The following is a 19,890-nucleotide window of genomic DNA, read 5'->3' as shown; positions in this document are numbered from 1 at the left end:
TGTGTCATATCAGTCATATAAACTATGTAACTATGTAAATTGAGTGTATAAAAATAATTACATCACCACTGTAGGTGTGATGTACATACCTTAAAGGGCATCTACCACCAGGTCATGGATTGTAAACCAAACACACAGACATGCAGTTTTGTGCAAGATCTGCTCTTATTTTAGCTTCATATTCCCTTGTCTTTAAGGGAAAAAAAAGGCTTTGAATTTATGCAAATTAGCCTGAGGGGCTCTAGGATCCATTAACACCTATGGAGCCCAGAGAGCCTAAGGCTAAAATGCATAATTTTTAAAGCCTCTTTTTGCAAAACCCAGGGCTTAAGAAGCTAAAAGAAGAGCAGTTCATGGCAGAGGTTACACACACCAGTATGTCAGTGTGCTGGGCTTACAATCCTGGTGATAGATGTCCTTTAAATTCATTGGATCTCTTCACAGAAATCTATTGCTTGGTAACTGATCCAGACACCAGTCTTCATAAGAAGAATATAAAAAAGCATGTAGTAAGAAAATATTTCACACAAACCTGTGAGCTACAATAAAGTTTATGAAAAGAAACACAAATGCAAAGGAAGACAAGAATATATATATATATATATATATATATATATATATATATGAAAAAACATAAGAAATAGACCATTATTTATCATCCCAAGATTGTCTGAAAAGATTGTTAAGTGTTCTTAATGAATGATGGGTAATAGTGGTTTGAAATATCTGGAATGCTGGTTCTGCATTACTTGGCAGTATTTCACATGGGATGATATAAAATTATTTCATACCTTACATAAATGAACAGTACAAATACATTAGTGTGAAATGTTTCATCTGTGCATGTGATCCCAATTAAAATCTAGAAAATAAGATGTATATATTGATATATATATGTATAAACCATACAGCCATAAGAGCCATGTTTGGTCCAGATATTGGTACCATGACCTGAACTACTACGTTTAAAATATATTTTCCACTACCTGAATATATGGGATGCTTTAGCTTAAAAATATGTATATCACACTATTCAGCTTATACATTGTCTTAAGTGCTTCATGTTTGCCTAATATCAACACAGCTATGCTAACAGAAATATATGAAACAATATTTTAAGTGCTTCCACAGCTTTTCCAAAGTGTTGTCTTATTTACATTTCATTAAATATATATTTGCTGATGTTGAATTTCAGAAGATATAATGAATATTTGACTTCTGAATAATACTGCATTTCATTTTGAACAGTTACCCTAAAATGTTAATAAAGGTTACTTATTATAGCAAAAATTTAGAATAAACATTGATTTTTTTTCCTCTTCCCTCCCAAACACATTACCTTTTGTACAAATTTGATTTGTTTCAATGTTTTCTTATAGGTTATAAGAAAACCTGCTCTGTTTTACTTTATTAGTGATTGTCAGAAAGTCTAATGTTTGTGATTCACTGCAAAATGTCAGTGGGTCTAGCAAATGACAGGTACTCCATCCGTATTGAATATCATTCCTGTGGTGGGCTCATAGGTTCCTGCAAGGTAGTAGAGATCCTCACTGTCTTGGTACTTCTTTGTTCTTAGCATCTGATCATACTGATCAAGAGGTACAACCAGACATTTGTGAGAAACAGTCTGTACATCATTTTCATCCACATGGGAGGACTGGTACAAAGCACGCTGCAGAAAAAGACAAAAAAATGTATACATATATTTTTGTTTCCTGTAGATAGTTTTTTTTTCTACTGATAAACCACCATCAGAGTTTAATAAATCAATAGACAAAATATGCTCCGGAAAAGTGCAGAGTCTGACAGAGTCATTTTTTGTTTTGGTGTTTTTACCCAATCTGAAAAATGACATCACTTTTTTATTATTTTATTTAAAGGACAAAGTGTACTTTCTACCTGCACCATTTTATATCCCATGCAATGTACTAGAAAGCTGGAAATAATATTTTAAGTGCAGTGAAATTAACCACAACAAATGCAGGTGCGTTATTTTATGTGGGCCCTGTTTTTACAGCTTTCAAATGAAACATCTCCTTTATTCTTTAGTAAGTATGATCATATAGATACCATGTTTTTAAATAGATTTTAATGTTTTAATATTTTATATTAAAAACAATTAAAAAAATAAATCCTGTACTGGCGGTTCCCATTCTATGTAAGTTGAAACTGGTATATTTTTTAATTATAACTCCATACAAATTTTGAGCTATCATGGGAACAAGGATTATCGATAAAACTTTATTACAGACACTTCACAGCTTATCATTGCAGCCTGGGACTAAAGTAAAGCACCCAAAGAGTTTCACCAGAAATCACAGTGGTGTCCAAAACTGCATTGATACTGGATAGGTGTCCTTGATAGATTACAGACAGTGTTTAATTGTAATATTCCTTTTAGTCCACAGGTATGCATCTTGGGCACATAGAAAGGTATTATTGACTCATCAGGTTGCATCCCGAGCGTGATAAAAGGTCTTTTTCTTGCTAGACTGGTGATCTTGTGCCACTGGAAGGACATGGAGGCGCCCAAGATTAAGGTTTGGGAAGATAGAGTGGATACCTTATTTTTTGCAGAAAGAGAGGAGGAACTTGAAAGTGGTGTAAAGAGAGGTGAGATGAGGGACAAATGGCTCAATAGATCTACTGCCCAATAGCCCTTGTCGTTCTTGATGGTAGAATAAGTAATTTTCCCTTCTACTTTTTTTTTGCCCCTTTTTGTACATAACTGTTGGATTGACTAATATGGGATATATCGTGAGATTTGAGCCGGTCGCAAGCCGCCAGGGGTGGGGGAAAGTGGAAAAATGATGTACCATAGACTGTCTACATATGTATGAATATTTTGTATTGTGTAATTTTAATTCTTAAAATAAAGTTAAAAAAAAAAGAAAAAAAAGAAATCACAGTGGTCAGAGGGGTCACATACACCACACCCATGGTTACGACCCCCTCGCCACACACAAACACTCCTATTCATCATTAAAGGGGCATTCAAAAGGAGGCATCATGTGTGTGATGCCATATTGTGTTTGTTCTTGTAGTGAACCTCAAATTGATATAACAAATAAATGAATAAATAAACATGTTAGGTATTGCCACATCCCAAAAATGTAGGTCTATCAACATAGTTAGCTACTTTTGAACCCCATAACATAAAATAGCACCCCAAATGAATGAAATTTCACTTTTTTTGCCATTTTGCATACATAAAAACCTTAATAAAAAGTCATCAAAAGGTCATAGTCCTCCAAATGTTAGCAATTTGGTACACCAATGATCTTAACAATCCAAAGAATAAAGGGGATTTGTCTCTTGAAGTGCACAGTGAAAGGCGTAAAAATCAAGCCCAGAAAAATACAACAGCTATGTACACAGAAAAAAAAATGCCCATCATTGAAGGTGGAGAGTGAAAAATCAAAAACCAAATCCAAAAAACGGCCAAGTCATTAAGGGATTTAAAAAAACTTGTGTGAAGATAATGTTCCAAAATGTAGCTATGTTGTTTCTAGAAACAACATAGGTATCCTTGGATAACTGGCAGCTGTGGCCACACAGGTGCTTTTGAGCCACCAAACCACCTTGATTTCAGTGTGTAATCAGGTAGTAATATTTTTTCTTTCCTTAGTCAGTGTTGGTCAGATCCAAGGACAGCTGTTCTTCATTTCTTAGGGACCATATAACTACATTTATGGAAAATTTTCTTCACCCAATCATCTTCCATCTTTATTAAGCCTTTCAGGACTCAGCACGTTTTTGTTTAGTTTTTTACACCGCTCTATAACTTTTTAAATTTTCGATTTAGAAAGATGTGTGAAAACTTATCTACTTTTTAGTTTCCAAGCAATGTACTGGAAAGCTTGAAAAAATTTAAAGTGCAGTGAAATTGAAAAAAACCCACATTTGATGAGCGCCCGCTGATGTGCCAGGTGCCCGCTGATGACGTAATGGGGAAGGGGGGCGCTGATCGGGCATCAAAGACGACGGCACCCACTGGCAGCACCATAACATTATTGTATGTTGTAGAGAACAAAGGGGTTATTAACATCCAAATGGAGAAATATATATATAGCTGTTGCCTCCGGGCTAAATAATGGCTGTTAACTATAACAAAATACAATGGGTTAAGAACTAAATATTTTTATATTTGTTTTTGTATATGTATCTCTCTATCTCTATTTAACTCTCTCAATCTCTATTTTTCTCTATGGCTCCTGTAGATGGTGGTTAATAAGTGTATTGTGGAAAGCATGGGGTGAAAACATAGTCAATGACATTCCCTGAGTCACAAAGAGCGGCTGTGGAAAATTTGGTGGAAATGGCGAATTATATAATCCTTTGTTATTTTACAACTTATGATGGTCCCAAATTTGTATTCTAAAAGATTACATCACCTGAGTTGGATATTTCTTTTACTGTAATTTGAAAATCAATATCCATATAAATGACCTATGACAGTTACTTACCTCCATAAAATCTTTCCTCTGAATAGAGATTTGCAGACAAGATGTTTTACATTTACCAAGTTGTGGATCCCAATTCTGTGAATAAATATCAAAGATGAGTATTAAAAAGAAGGGCCTTATAAATTTAGCGCTAAAAATAAAATGTAACAAATTAATCGATCTGTTTAAGACAAAATTCTGTAAGGAGAACAAAGTTGGGGGTTGAGAGCTGAGCAGTCTGCAGCACAGTCAAGTCACATGTTATTTTTTGAAATGCATCCAAACCAAAGCCCAACCCCTGGGTCTACACAGAGGATTCAGGGTGCAAGGTAAGTAATAGCACACAATTATATTGTATTGCAAATGCTTACAGAAAGCAAAAAGGCATATTTCCCTGGTGACAGGTTCCCTTTAATCTACGCCAGAAAGCTGTACCAAAATTATGGTGCATTAACATTATTTTTGGTGTAAAGACTTTTGAGTGTTAGGCTATGCTCCCTTTCTTAATCCACATACCCTTGTTATACTAGTCGTAAAAACCTCTAAAACAGAGGTTTCTACTCCTGTATCTGCCAAGAACCCAATGGATGAGATCTAAGATTTTTCTAAAGTATTGATCTAGCGAGGGCCATAACCTAATGGATGACTAGATTTGAGATTGAAGATTTAGGTGAATTGTTGCAGTTCTATCTTTTTTAACTTTCTTAGGATTAAAAGTTAAGTTTTATTATAAACACCTATATCATATTTGTACTAGATTACTGATTGGTTGGTGACCCTAGCTAAGGGCTCAGTTTATCTGTCTGGGACCCTAAGTATTTGGCTGGTACGAGAATATCTTTCTTCATAACAAACCATACAATAAAAATAAATAAAAGGTAATTTAACCCCTTAAGGACGCAGGGTTTTTCGGCTCATTTCTCGCTCTCCAACTTCAAAAATCCATAACTTTTTAATTTTTTTGTGTACAGACCTGTGTGAGGGCTTATTTTGTGCGTAACAAATTTTACTTTCCCGTAATGTTATTTATTTTAACATGCCATGTACCGCGAAGCTGAAAAAAAATTCCAAATGTGGAAAAATTGAAAAAAAACTGCACGTGCGTCACGTTCTTGTGGGCTCAGTTTTTACGACTTTCACTCTTTGCTCCAAATAACAGGCCTACTTTATTCTTTGGTTCGGTGCGATCGCGGTGATACCAAATTTATATAGGTTTTATTGTGTTTTAATACTTTTTCAAAAATTAAACAAATGTGTACAAAAAAGAAAAACATTTTTTTGCCATCTTCTGATGCTAATAACTTTTTCATACTTTGGCGCACGGAGCTGTGTGAGGGGTCATTTTTTGCAAAATGAGGCGACGTTTTCATTGCTACCATTTTGAGGTCTGTGCGACATTTTGATCATTTTTTATTTCATTTTTTATGTTATGTAAAAAGGTGTAAAAGTCGCATTTCGGACGTTTGGGCGCCATTTCCCGTTTCGGAGGTCACCGCCGCCCGTAACGGTTTTTATATTTTGATAGATCGGGCATTTTGGGACGCGGCGATACCTAATATGTTTGTGATTTTTACTGTTTATTATGTTTTATATCCGTTCTAGGGAAAGGGGGGTGATTTGAACTTTTAATATTTTATTGATTTTTTTTATTTTTTAAACTTTTTTTTTTCACTATCTTTTAGACCATCTAGGGTACATTAACCCTAGATGGTCAGATCGCTGCTACCATATACTGCAATACTTCTGTATTGCAATATATGGCATTTTTGCAGCACATTCATTACAATGAGCCACTGGCTCATTGTAACGAATCTGCAGCTGCCAGATAGCCTCGTGTCAAAAGAATACACGAGGCTACCATGGCAACCGATCGCCGCCCCCCGATGACGTTCGGGGGCGTGGCGATCGAAAAAAAGATGGCGGCGCCCGCGCGCCGCCGTCTTTTGAATGCCGCCGCCGACTTTGCCGGCGGCAACGGGGGGGTTAATAGCCGCGATCGGTGCTAGCACCGACCGCGGTTATTAGCGGTGGGGGTTTTATGCATTATGCAAAAACCCCCACCTTTGTATGAAGAGGACTCAGCCCGTGAGCCCTCTTCATACATCCCTTATACCTCTGCGCCGTAGAGCTACGGCGCAGAGCGTTAAGGGGTTAAAAACTGTATGCAACCTAAAATGGTAAAATAAAAAGTACAGCCCTAAACCAACCCCATTGACAAATAAAAAATGTATTGCCTCTCAGAAGATGGTGATACAAAAACAGTTTTTATTTTGCTAAATTTGTGAAAAATAAACTATAAACTATATAATGTATTGCTGCAATTGTACTAATCCAACGGAGAAAAAAAGAAAAAGTTGAAGTCAATGGTAAACAAATTAATATGTGATGTTTTTTTAGAATGAATATGTCACAGAAAATGACAAAAATAAGCATTTATATGGCCACATTATTGGAAAATTTAAATATCATAGTGTTACAGTGGCAAAAAAAAAAATTAGTCAGTGATAAGAGATAATCCTGGAAGATTGTGGCTAGATAGTCCTCCTAGAGTAAAACAAATGGTCTTTTGTTAAAGGAAATCTACCATTTTGTAGATCTCATTTTAAACCAGACACACCTCCAGATTGATGTAAAGCTGCTGATACAGGATCTTATCTTTTGTAGGCGTAAATCTGAGCTATATAGACAAAAATCTGGTTTTACAATGATGATAATGAGGCTTGGGCGCTCCTGTGCATGTCACACATTAGCCTAATGATGATAACATGTCCAGTCCCTCCCATTCCTGTTCCTGAGAGCCGGGGAATTCACAGAGCTTTCTGGTACTGCAGTGAATGGGCAGTCAGAGATGGTGTGAAGCCATTTTGTGGGACAAAGGTTGCTATGCACATGCACTACAGTTCCCAAGAGCTTGGTGACGCCACCAGCTCTCAGGAATAGGGATAAGGATAGGTAGCTGGACATTTTAGCTAGAGACAAGTTGGAGGCATGCATAAAATAATTTTTTGGCAAAAAAGCTGATTTTTGCCTAATGGCTCAGTTTTATACTTCCAAAAACGAGAAGATCCTGCATCCACAGCATTGCATCAGCCTGCATGTATATCTGGTTTAAAAAGATATCTTAAAAGTGGTAGATTTCCTTTAAATATCTCCAAAAATAACAAGATGGTGATTGACAGTAGAAGATCACGGCTAGAACTTTTGATCCCTAGCATATAAATTTAGAGGAGGTAAATAAAGTCGAAAACTATCAATATCTAGGGGTATACCTGGACAACAAGCTAGACTAGCGTACACATGTGGTACACCAGATCAAGAAACCCAATAGTAGTATTATATCTATTCTTACCATCTTTATGATCATTTAATATTTGCAATTGCAACCTGAAATGTTTTTGTCAAACTGTTTTTACCAGTACCCCTTTTTTCGCAGTAGCATCATAGGGATCATGCATTAAAGTAACTGAGTATAACAAAATGGTAAAAGTAATTAAAAATGTGAGGTCTATAGTTGGAGTGGAATTAGAGCACTTGGATGAGATTGTTCAGAAGAGGATGAGAGGAAGATTTAATAAGATTTAAGTAATAAAAGTTATCCCTTAAATGAGACAATAATGAAACACAAGAGTATGTTTAGCAATAGGTTTTTACAGTAACAATGTAACGCATTGCTGAAATCTGCTGAAATGGAACCTCCATGCAGTTATAACAGAATGCAAATGCAGTCGCAGACTGGAAGTACACAAAATTTCAATCCAAAATTATGGAAGGAACACCACAGCACTTGTTAAAATTCTTCATGCTTTAGTATTCATCATTAAAATTACAGGGTGTATAGCAGCTACAAACACAGCCTATGTGTTTCGGATATCATCCTCATTCATGGCTAACAAAAATTTTAAAAATTTTTAAAATTCCAGAATTTAAAACCCACCAGCTCCACCTGGACAAATATGTCACATCCTTTATATAATTTATTGTAGAGAAACACACAGATACAATAAATATAAATAATTACATTACAAATAGTAGTGCAGAAAAATCATAACATCGAAAAACATTCACATATTATTGTATACTAATACATCATATTGGATTTAAGCAGAAATGCAGACTATATACTGTACATTCCAAATATACATCAAATAAACTTAAGAAAACCAAATAAATTTCAATGGATTGGCCATTGGTATAAAAAAACTGTTGGGTGGCCGGGATGGGGCGGGTTAAAAAAATTAACATGTACTTACCTCCGCGGTCCCTCCCAGCATCCTGCACTGCCGTCTCTCCCGGCACAAGGCCCTGACAAATTCATGCCACTAGGATAGCGAAATCAATTTCACTTCACACATTAAAAGATCTCGTTTTTGATCCCCTCCTCTCTCACCTTTCGTTGAACCCATTCAATGGCAAAAAAGGAAATACCAGTAATGGTTTTATTGTGCATTTCTATTAAATGTTTAGCAGCCCTGATGCACTTGTATTTCTATTTTTAATAGCAGTTAGTTGTTCAAAAAATGTAGCTTCAATTTACGTATAATACGATCTATATATTGTGTGTTACTATAGTCACACAATATACAGTACACAACAAAATTTGTATTGCAATGTTTTGAAAAAATACAGCCTATCTTGTGCTATTTTTATTTTGTAACCAAAGAGCAAGTATTGCATCAGGATCCTCCTCATTGAAAGAACCCTTTTATACTAAGTCATGATTTTGATCATTGGTCATGCTTGGAGAAATATTAGCTAAAATCACAACCCTTTAAGCAACGCAAGAACATCTATTTTTTTTAGAATAGTTTTTCAAATGGAATCCTGGTTCAACACAGGAAGACAGCCCTTAATAATATTCCCTATATAAAAATATTGAGGGCTATACACTGTGCTGAAAACATTTATTATCTTTGTTTCTTTTAGCAGTAGTCTCAACATTTTTGTTATCCTTTTAATATTTTGGAACAAAAGGTTCCTTCTTTTGATAATTCGCACCCAAAATGTCCTTGGTATTTCTGTTTATTTTTTTCAAGATATCTCTTCTCGATTACTTATCCACTAATTTTTTAGTCCTGATTAAGTCCATAGGGCAATATCCTCTGTCTTTCAAACTATGGATCAACTCTGAAAACTGTTTTTAATATGTTTCCTCTTCTGAGCAGACTTATACAAAGAAATTGCACAAAAGGGATAGATTATAGTGTGTTTTGGGTGACAACTGTACGTCAATAAAATGGTATTCTTAGCAAGTGGTTTATAATACATGACAGCAGGGGCGGACTGGCCATATAACCCACCGGGCTTCCTTGTCGGGGACCGGTCTAAAAATAATTGTGTACTTACCTTTTCCAATGCTTCCCGCAGCTCTGCTACTTGCTGCAGTCCGACCAACAATGACAGCTCCGTGCGAATCGGCTGCCCACAGACTATGGCGGCGGCAAGCAGCTTATGTCATAATCTGTGTGATGCACAGAGCTTTCACTGCCGACTGGACTGCATCAAGTAGCTGAGCTGCGGGTGAGCCTCGGTCGGAAAGGTGAGTACATGGTTTATTATTTTTATGTGCTGTGCAGGGGACTGGCTTTATACTGGGGTGCAGGCTCTCTTTATACTAGTGGGGGCTGGCCAATTATACTGGGGGCCTGGCTGTATACTGGGGGGACAGCTGGCTATGTACTGGGAGTCTGGCTGGCTGTATATACTGGGGGGTCTCGCTGGCTATATACTGAGGGGGCTGGCTGGGTATATATAAGGGGTGCTGGCTGGCTTTATACTGGGTGGACTGGCTGGCAGTGTTATATGTTATATAGTAGTAGTAATAGTAGTTATATTACTGTCACTTACTCACATTACTAGGCCACTTATAACAGTAGTCATATTCCTGCCCCTAGGGTGAGTATTATAGTAGTTATATTCTCGCAAATAGGGCACAGTATCAAAGTTATATTCATGTACATAGCAGCAATATTATAGCAGTTATATTCTTGTACATAGGGGGGGGGGGTATTATTGTAGTTATTTTCCTGTACCTAGGGTGCAGTATTATAGTAGGTATATTCTCGTTAATAGGGCACCATATCATAGTAGTTATATTCATGTACATAGGGGCAATATTATAGTAGTTATACTCTTGTACATAGGGGGTAGTATTATAGTAGTTATATTCCTGTACATAGGGGGCATTATTATGTAGTTATATTATTGTACACTGGAAGTTTTATTATAGTAGTTATTTTCTTGTACATAGGAGGCAGTATTATAGTAGTTATATTTATAGTAATTATATTTTTGTACATAGGGGGCAGTATTATAGTAGTTGTATTCTTGTACATAGGGGACAGTATTACAGTAGTTATATTCTTGTACATAGGGGTGGTATAATAGTAGTAATGTTTTGTACATAGGGGGCGGTAATATAGTAGTTATATTCTTGTACATAGTGGCAGTATTATAGTAGTTATATTCTTGTACAGAGGGGGCAGTATTGTAGGAGTTAAATTGTTGTACATAGGGGGCAGTATTATATATTTTACTTGGACTTAGTATTATCGGAGAAGGTATTGTAGTTGTTTTTTTGTACGTATATAAGGCAGTGTTAAGTTGTGTTTTTTTTTAAAAAGAAGCTTTATTCCTGTACAAGGGAAGCGGCATGCGTTTCTTTTTCTGCACATGTTGATTTAGACCATCTATTAATATTTTGTGTGGAGTGTAGTAACTCCACCAACATCACATGATCATGCATACTCGTTTTGACCCCACCCACAGAATGGGGCCACTTAAACAGCTTTTTCCAGGTCCACTTTAAATTCCCAGTCCGCTTATGCATGGCAGTATTGACTTGTATCCCAGGGGTTGGCTTTGGTTGGTTTGGCATGCATTTTAAAAAACAATATGTGCCTTGTCTGTGCTGCTCACTCCTGAGCCCCCACCTTTGTGCTTCTTCACAGGAACAGATCTCACAGCGTGGAGACCTGACATCAGTGGGGGAAGGAGAAGCTTTACAGGAGCACAAAGAAATAGTGGATTAGCTTAAAAGGCTTCTGAGGGGTCCGGATGCCTTTTTAGTTTATAAAACAAAAAAAGAAAAGAAAAATATTGTTGTATTTTTTAAAAACATTTAAGAATTGTATTACAAATTTTGTCTGTATATCATGTGACATTTGTAAGACGTGATATAAAGGTTGTACTGTACGTAAATTTAAGATACGTATAGGTGAACACCTAACTGTCATTAAAAATGGAAATAAAAGTGCATAAAGGGCTGCTAAACGGAGACTGCCAATTAAGGCCACCGTGTAATCCCACATCATGTCATAAGGCTCCTTGTAGGTCATGCTTGATGTCAAGGGAGCTGCCTTACAAGGTAGCAAAAAGAGACATGGTTTCCTTTGCATATTTTCCCAGAATCCCTCTAGTGGAGCATCCATTGCTACAAGACTCCACACTACTACATGGTGGCCTTAATTGGCAGTCTCCATAAAGAGAAATCTTACTTCCCGATCTTAGTCACAAGTCTGGTTATATACAGGGGGGGCTGGCTGTATACTTCGGGGACTGACTGGCTATATTCTGGAGGGGCTGGTTTTATACTGGGGGGACAAACTGGCTATAAACTGGGGGGCAGGCTCGCTATATATAGGAGACTGGCTGGCGGTGTTATATGGCATAGTAGTAGTAGTAATAGTAGTTCCCGTACCTAGGGGCAAGTATTATAGTAGTTATATTCTGTACATAGGGGGCAGTATTGAAGTGGATATATTCTTGTACATAGGGGGCAGTATATTCTAGTTATATTCTTATACATTGGACACAGTATTATAGTAGTTATATTCTTATACATTGGGGACAGTATTATAATATTTCTATTCTTGTACACAGGGGGCAATATTATAGTAGTTATATTCTCCTTCATAGGGGGCAGTATTATAGTAGTATATTCTTGTACATAAAATGCAGTATTATAGGTGTTATATTCTTGTACATAAGAGTATTATGCAGTATTAGAATCTATTTTACTTAGGGGCAGTATTGTAGATTCTAGTTTTTTGAGCAGGTAATGTAGTAGTATTCTTTTGTGTGTATATAAGGCCACATTCACAAAACTGTTGTGGGACGTATATATATAGTAGCCGTATTTATGTCGTATATACGTTACCCATAGGCCGGCAACAGGTGCACGGAGCAGTACGGTGCAGCACACATGTGGCACCGTACCCGGGGAAAAGATGAACACGCCCCATCTTCCCCCATATTAAGGTGCCGGGCACCATGTATCGCTCTCCTCTACCGTGCGCCACCAACGCGTGCCGTACTATGGTACGGCAGGCACACGTGTGTGTGAATGTAGCCTAAGGCAGTATCAAGTTGTGTTCTTTTAAAAAAGAAGCGTTACTCCAGTACAAGGGAGATAGTATGAGTGTCTTTCTCTGCTCTGTACATGTTGATTTAGACCATCTATAAACAGTTTGTTTGGAGTTAAGTAACTCCACTCAAATCACATGGCCACGCCTACTTGTTTTGACTCCGCCCACAGAATGGGTCCAGTTTTACAGTTTTTTCAGGGCCACTTTAAATTCCCAGTCCTCCCTTGTAAGCCTCTCACTCGGCCAAACCAGTTCCCTTTGCTCAGGGCCGGTTCTAGACAAAGTGGGGCCCTGGGCAAAACTAAAAGTGGGGCCCCAAAATAAAACTATTTTATGACTAGTCACAGTCAGTAAGAGGCGACTTTAGTATGGTAAAACATTCTGTAATATTGGAGACTTTTATAGGAGATAGATGATATGGAGATTGATGGGCAGCACGGTGGCTCAGTAATTAACACTACAGCCTTGCAGTGCTGGTCAACATCTGCAAAGAGTTTATATGTTCTCTCGGTGTTTGTGTGGGTTTCCTCCGAGTCCTCCGGATTCCTCCCACACTACAAAACATACTGGTATATTTTGTTGCGTTATTGTACAGAGCAATTTTAAGAATTTTGATGTTTACAAATAAAATCGAAATTACAGCCAAAACAATAAAAGTAAACTGCAACAAACCACATATTTTCTGAAAGCAGACACTTACTCCATTTTCAAAATGCATTAAAGAATTTATAGAGCTAGGTGCCTTTATGCAATTTTGATTCAAACTGAAACATTACATAAAAAATACCTGAAATTTGACTTTGATGGCAAAAAATGTGCTCCAAACAGAAAATATTTACCTTCACATATACTAAGTGTAACAGATGGACATGTGTAGAGTTCACAAATGCTTCATATTGATATGTTCACATGAATAAATAATCATAACATCACTAAAACTGAAATAACTAAATATCTGCTTTTCAGTAAGAAATTTTAAGACAGTCACAACCTGCAAAATATATCAATAAAACAGATTAAAAAGAAAAAGCAACCAAAAAACCTATATAATTTTGAAAGCAGACAACCAGGTTATGCAATTGGCGATTAAAATTTAACCACCCTCATGTAACTTTGTGACAAGCACAAATTATTATCCACAAAGTGCATTGAAAATGCTTCATAAAGGTTTACACACAAATAGGGATTTAAAAATAAGAACACAAAGTGAGCAGATTTATATATACCACAATTCACAGCATCAAGAATTTACACTCCCAAAAATGCTCAAACAAAAACCGTGACATATTCTGACAAAATCACTTCCAGAAAGTGCCATGTAAACAACAATAACTTTTAAATTCATACACACTACCACCTTCATGCAACTTTGCAGCAAACAGCAATAAAATTCAAAATTTCCTCTAAAATATGTACAAATCCAGAATACTTATATAAATAAAACATACTTTCCTAAAACAGCAAGATGTGAAGAGATCATACATACCCCACATCTGTATATCCATTAAAATATGCAGCAATGAACGATAAATCCACAGGGGACACCAATTTTGTTTGGCAGAAAATTGCACTGAGCGTTACACAGATCTATCATTGTATGCTCCCTTACACAACGGTAACCCAAATAAATAACTATATATCCATAAACCAAGCTAATGAGATAATAAGTCACGTTTAGATGTGCGCCATGGTATTAGCTGCGCCATAACAGGACCCTTCATGCATCATAAGAATTTGAGTGAGAACGTCATAACATAGGTGTAAATAATCGAGGATGGTGTGAAATAAAAACTTTATTCCAGAACATGTGTGTGTTTTTGGTGTTACATATAACTTTATGGACATACTCTGGGTCGAGGTGTTAATATATACCGTATTTTTTGGACTATAAGACGCACATTTTTTCCCCAGAAGATGGGGAAAAAAACTGTGGTGCGTCTTATAGTCCGAATGTACAGTGGCGGCGTCTCAGCCATCCACTGCAGGAGAGAATGGAGGACGGCACATAGCAGTAAGCGCAGGGGCAGTGCTGAGCTCGGCTCCACACACAGCTGCTGCCTCTTAGTTTCTGTCAGCAGCGGAGCTCGTGCAGGGCACACAGACTGTGACACCACTTCCAGGTTATCTGATGAAGGGAAGCAGAAGCCACGCCCCCTCAGCACGGAGCTCTCACTGTGACTGATGCTGGACAGGTCACTGTCCAGAGTCCCAGCTGCTCTGCTGTAGGGGCATCAAATACCACTAAAGAGGGGACAGGACCTGTGACCAGTACTGGATTCTCTGCTCCTGTGCCTGCTGTGCTGTGCTCACAGGTGTGTGAAACTGAACAATTCCCAAACAGTGCTTGTACAAGGTCACAGAAGCTTACAGTCTATGTCACCTCCTGTGTCCTCCTCCTCATAGATTGTAAGCTCTGGGGACCATTGTACAAGCACTGTCACCTCTTGTGTCCCCTCCTCCTAATAGATTGTAAGCTCTTGTGTTCATTGTACAAGCATTGTCATCTCCTGTGTCCCCTCCTCATAGATTGTAAGCTCTTGTGGCCATTGTACAAGCACTGTCACCTCTTGTGTCCCCTCCTCCTCATAGATTGTAATCTCTTGTGGCCATTGTACAAGCACTGTCACCTCCTCTGTCCTCCTCCTCATAGAATGTAAGCTCTTGTGTTCATTGTACAAGCATTGTCATCTCCTCTTTCCTCCTCCTCATAGAATGTAAGCTCTTGTGACCATTGTACAAGCATTGTCACCGCCAGTGCCCCTCCTCCTCATAGATTGTAAGCTCTTGTGACCATTGTACAAGCATTGTCACCGCCAGTGCCCCTCCTCCTCATAGATTGTAAGCTCTTTTGACCATTGTACAAGCATTGTCACCGCCAGTGCCCCTCTTCCTCATAGATTGTAAGCTCTTTTGACCATTGTACAAGCATTGTCACCGCCAGTGCCCCTCTTCCTCATAGATTGTAAGCTCTTTTGACCATTGTACAAGCATTGTCACCGTCAGTGCCCCTCCTCCTCATAGATTGTAAGCTCTTTTGACCATTGTCACATATACAGCCCTGGTAACTCTTGAGACCCCCTGACTACGTGCCAGCATAAATCTATCTAAAGAGCCATAATTGCCATCACTAATTCTGCCCCCAACACTGGTTGGCTGAGCTTGGTGCTAGCCCATCAGTGTTGGGTCAAAGGAACCACAACCCCCCCCCCCCCCTACCACCAAGTGTTCTGTGTAGTGCTGAATCTGACAGAACACTTGTACTGTCAGCACGGGAGTCATCCTTCAGCATCAGGTAACAGTGTCCCATAAAATGTCCCCTAATAAAGTCTCCCCATTAATTCTCCCCGAACACAGTACACTATTAAAACTTCACCAAATGTCACACAATGGCCCCTAATAAAAGTACCCCATACACAGTCCCCTTAGGCTACATTCACATGAACGTAGCACGTACGTAGCATGGCGGGCACACGTTGATGCCCGTGAGAGGAGGAGGGGGTGAGGGCTGATCACCCCTACCCCTTTCCAAAGAGAAACATGGCTGCACCGCCCGTAAGGCGCTGCTACTTTACTGTTAGTTTATTAAATATTTTAGCACACTATTTGGGGAAAAACACATTTTTTCTTATTTTTACACCTCTAAAACCTAGGTGCGTCTTATGGTCCAGTGCGTCTTATAGTCCGAAAAATACGGTAATAGCGACATTAGGCGAAGAGGATCGAATGTTCATCGTATCTGTCAATTTTCACAAAAAAAACTATCACAAAATAAAAGGCAATAAGAGAGAAAGTGTGTTCTTAAATAGTTCTGGATAGGAGAGGGTTAAAAACATGAATATTAGTTGATTTAATTCCTTATCAAAATGTAGTCTCATATAAAGTGAATATTTCCATTATCTGTGAGGTGCAGCAGCTGTGTGCAGCAAATTCTCCCTGTAGCCTGATGGCTAAGAATCTGGAGTGGGGTACACTTCAGAGGGCTATATCTCTGGCTCTGTGAAACACAGAACCTCACTTTTTTCCTATGAAAGAAGAGTGTCTCCTCTTTCATATAAATCTAAATTTATGTTTCTACGTGTCAGGAAAACAGAGATATTAACTGTTAAAATGCCGTTGGGGGTGATTTTTTATATATAAAAAATATAGTGAGATATTCTCACTTGAAACACAATTTTAGATTCATTAGAAAGAAGAGATTCTCCTCTTTCAGGGAAATTGCCCACTTTGCCTACACTGTACTGAGGAGACCCAATCAGGTTGAAACCGTGCTGTCTACAGTTGGAAGTCTGTTTCTTTTGGAATAGATGTTTGATGCTAAGGGAGCTGCCTTACAAGGTAGCTAAAACAGGCATGGTTTTCCTTCTTCCATCCTGGAAAACTTTTCATATTTTTCTAAGGGGCTTCTAAACATTTCATAGAAATACATTGAATATGTTAAATGAAAGGTGAGAGGTGGGGATAAAAAGAGATCTTTTAATGTGTAAAGCGAAATGGGTTTTTAATCTAAAAACTGAATTACAGGAATGATCTTATGTACATTTATTAGTTTTAAATGAAATAGCAAATATGCACAAATTTTTTATTTGAAAAGGATAACATTTTTGGGGTTTTCTTAAAGAGCAACTGTAAAGTTTGTGTTTTTTTCCCACAAATCAATAGCTCTTGGGATGTAAAACAACTTTGATACCTACAGTACAGAATAAAAGTTTTGACACACCTTCTCATTCAATGAGTATTTTCATGACTATAAAAATTGTAGATTTACACTGAAGGCTTCAAAACTATGAACACTTGTGGAATTATATATTTAAGAAAAAATTGTGAAACAACTGGGAATATGTCTTATATTTTAGGCTCTTCAAAGTAGCTACCTTTTGCTTTGATTACTGCTTTTCACACTCTTGGCGTTTCAAGAGGTAGTCACCTGAAATTTTCTTCAAACTGTCAGGAGGCAGATTTTTTAATACCAAAATATAAAAAAATACCCATTTTTCACGCAACCCCAAAAATCCATGAAGGCACCCCCCCCCCCCCCTACGCCCAATTATATCTGGCATAGATTCCATAACAGAACGTATCAGCTCCTGGGTAGACAGACTACACCAACCAATAGTGCGTAAAATGCCAGGTTTTCTCCAAGATTCTAAAACGGTATTACAGGTTATGTCTACCATGGGTTGGTCAGATAATTTTACCTGGCTTACCTGTGATATCACAGCACTTTATACCTGTACACCCCATAATAAGGCACTGACAGCATTAGAACAAGCCATGAATAAATATACCAACTATTCACCAGAACTCATGACTTACATAATTACTGTTCCAGATTTTTTGCTAACAATTACTTTTCTTTCAATAGAGAGTTCTATTTTCAAACTCAAGGATGCCCTATGGGCTCATGCTTCTCACCTTCCATGGCCAATATATATCTGTCCATGTGGGAGATGTGCTCCATGTACAGTGTGGACAACCCTTTCCGGGACCACATTATATGGTATGGAAGATACATTGATGATGTGCTCAACACATGTGCTCATCTGGAGGGGGTCCGCACTGCGCATGGAGCATTTCATCATTTCAATTCTATCATAACATCACTATATAGAAAACCTACCAGTGGCAATTCCATACTTCACGCAGATAGTAACCATCCCAATCATGTTATTTACAATTTACCTCTAGGTGAATAAATTTGAGCAAAAAGAAGTTGCAGTAACACTAATTTATACATACAGGAACGAAATAAATTAGAAAAAAGACTTATAGATAGTGGTTACACTAAACAGATGTTAAATACAGCAGCATACAAAACAGATAATATGGATAGGCAACTCCTAATACATGAATCAAAAAAGACAGAAGAAAATGAGAACAGGAATAACACAGATCAAATATTTTTTTCTACACCCTATAGTAATGACATTACTATACTAATGACACCCTATACATGACATTACTAAAATCATCAAAAACATACTTACCTGTACTCACAGCAGACGAAAAGACCTACAATATAATAAAAAATGGCTGCCGTTTTGTAGCACGCCAGGCTACAACAATAGGAGGTATTTTATCTCCATCAGTATATGAAAACATAAAATACAAACATATAACCCACATGGTTATCCACTTAAGGGTTCTACCCATGTGGAGGAAGTAGATGCAATATATGTAAATACATGACTCCAACAAAATAATATGTGTTGTTTATTCGTGTCACAATAAAGAAAAACAGAATATTTCTACCTTGATAAATTGTAACACTAGTTACATTGTATATCTAGCCTCTTGTACCCAATGCCAAGTTCAATATGTTGGAAGCACCATACGTCCCTTAAAAACTAGATTAGCAGAGCATATTCGTGATGCAACCAACACTAACACACATATTATTAAGAACAAATCATGTCTATCAAAACATTTTCTACAAATACACCAAGACAATACATCCACTCTACAAGTTACAGCTATTGAAAGGGTTTACGGCTCCATCGAGGGGAGGAGACAAGATACACTAACTTAGAAATAGGGAGATTCATTGGATCTTAAAAAATAGATACTCGCCATCCATATGGTTTAAATAACAGATCTGACACACTCTACTTCTACTAAATATAGCATTTTCTGTATACTATCTCTGTATCCTCAACGAGTGCTGGATCCACCAATTTCTTTACTCTACGCTACACCTGGAGCGGCACAGGCTTCCTTATTGGATACCGCACAATAAGAAGTGACCCATATGCAGAACAGGTGAGCTGGATATTTATATATGAACTATCTTTACCTGCTTAAAATAAAACGTGACCAGGGCAGGGTTTCTAGCTTTGGTTGTTTCCAACAGGGCAGGCACCAGCACTGGGCATACCCGGGCAAGTGCTGATGGGGGGCCCACATAAGGTGTACACTAGGAAAACTTTGGAGTTGAATTGAGGCTGTATCTGATTAACCCATGGGGGGGGGGGCTTTTTATTAAAAAAAAAAAAAAAAAACATAAGTGGACTGCTGGCTATGATAAACTAGCAACATTTTTGGGTAAAGTACAGTTTTAGTTCCTGAATTTTTAATGCTGCCACGGG

General features: G+C 37.7%; 1 protein-coding gene across 4 annotated transcripts in view; it reads right to left on the bottom strand.

The window, feature by feature from the left end:
• Positions 1–535: 535 nt before the first annotated feature.
• TNRC18 (trinucleotide repeat containing 18) overlaps positions 536–19,890 on the bottom strand; it is a 282,299-nt gene continuing 262,944 nt past the window's right edge. For all 4 annotated transcript variants that reach the window (XM_072120908.1, XM_072120909.1, XM_072120906.1 and 1 more), the window contains exons 28-29: positions 4,467–4,541; positions 536–1,672 (exon numbers count right to left, since the gene is read on the bottom strand). In XM_072120908.1, coding sequence (XP_071977009.1) covers positions 1,466–1,672; positions 4,467–4,541 — 282 coding nt within the window. In that variant the 3' untranslated portion in view covers positions 536–1,465. The remainder of the gene's footprint in view (positions 1,673–4,466; positions 4,542–19,890) is intronic.

Source organism: Engystomops pustulosus, chromosome 8 (assembly GCF_040894005.1).
Source record: "Engystomops pustulosus chromosome 8, aEngPut4.maternal, whole genome shotgun sequence".
NCBI classification, from domain to species: Eukaryota; Metazoa; Chordata; class Amphibia; order Anura; family Leptodactylidae; genus Engystomops; species Engystomops pustulosus.
This window is presented reverse-complemented; position numbering and strand designations above follow the sequence as displayed.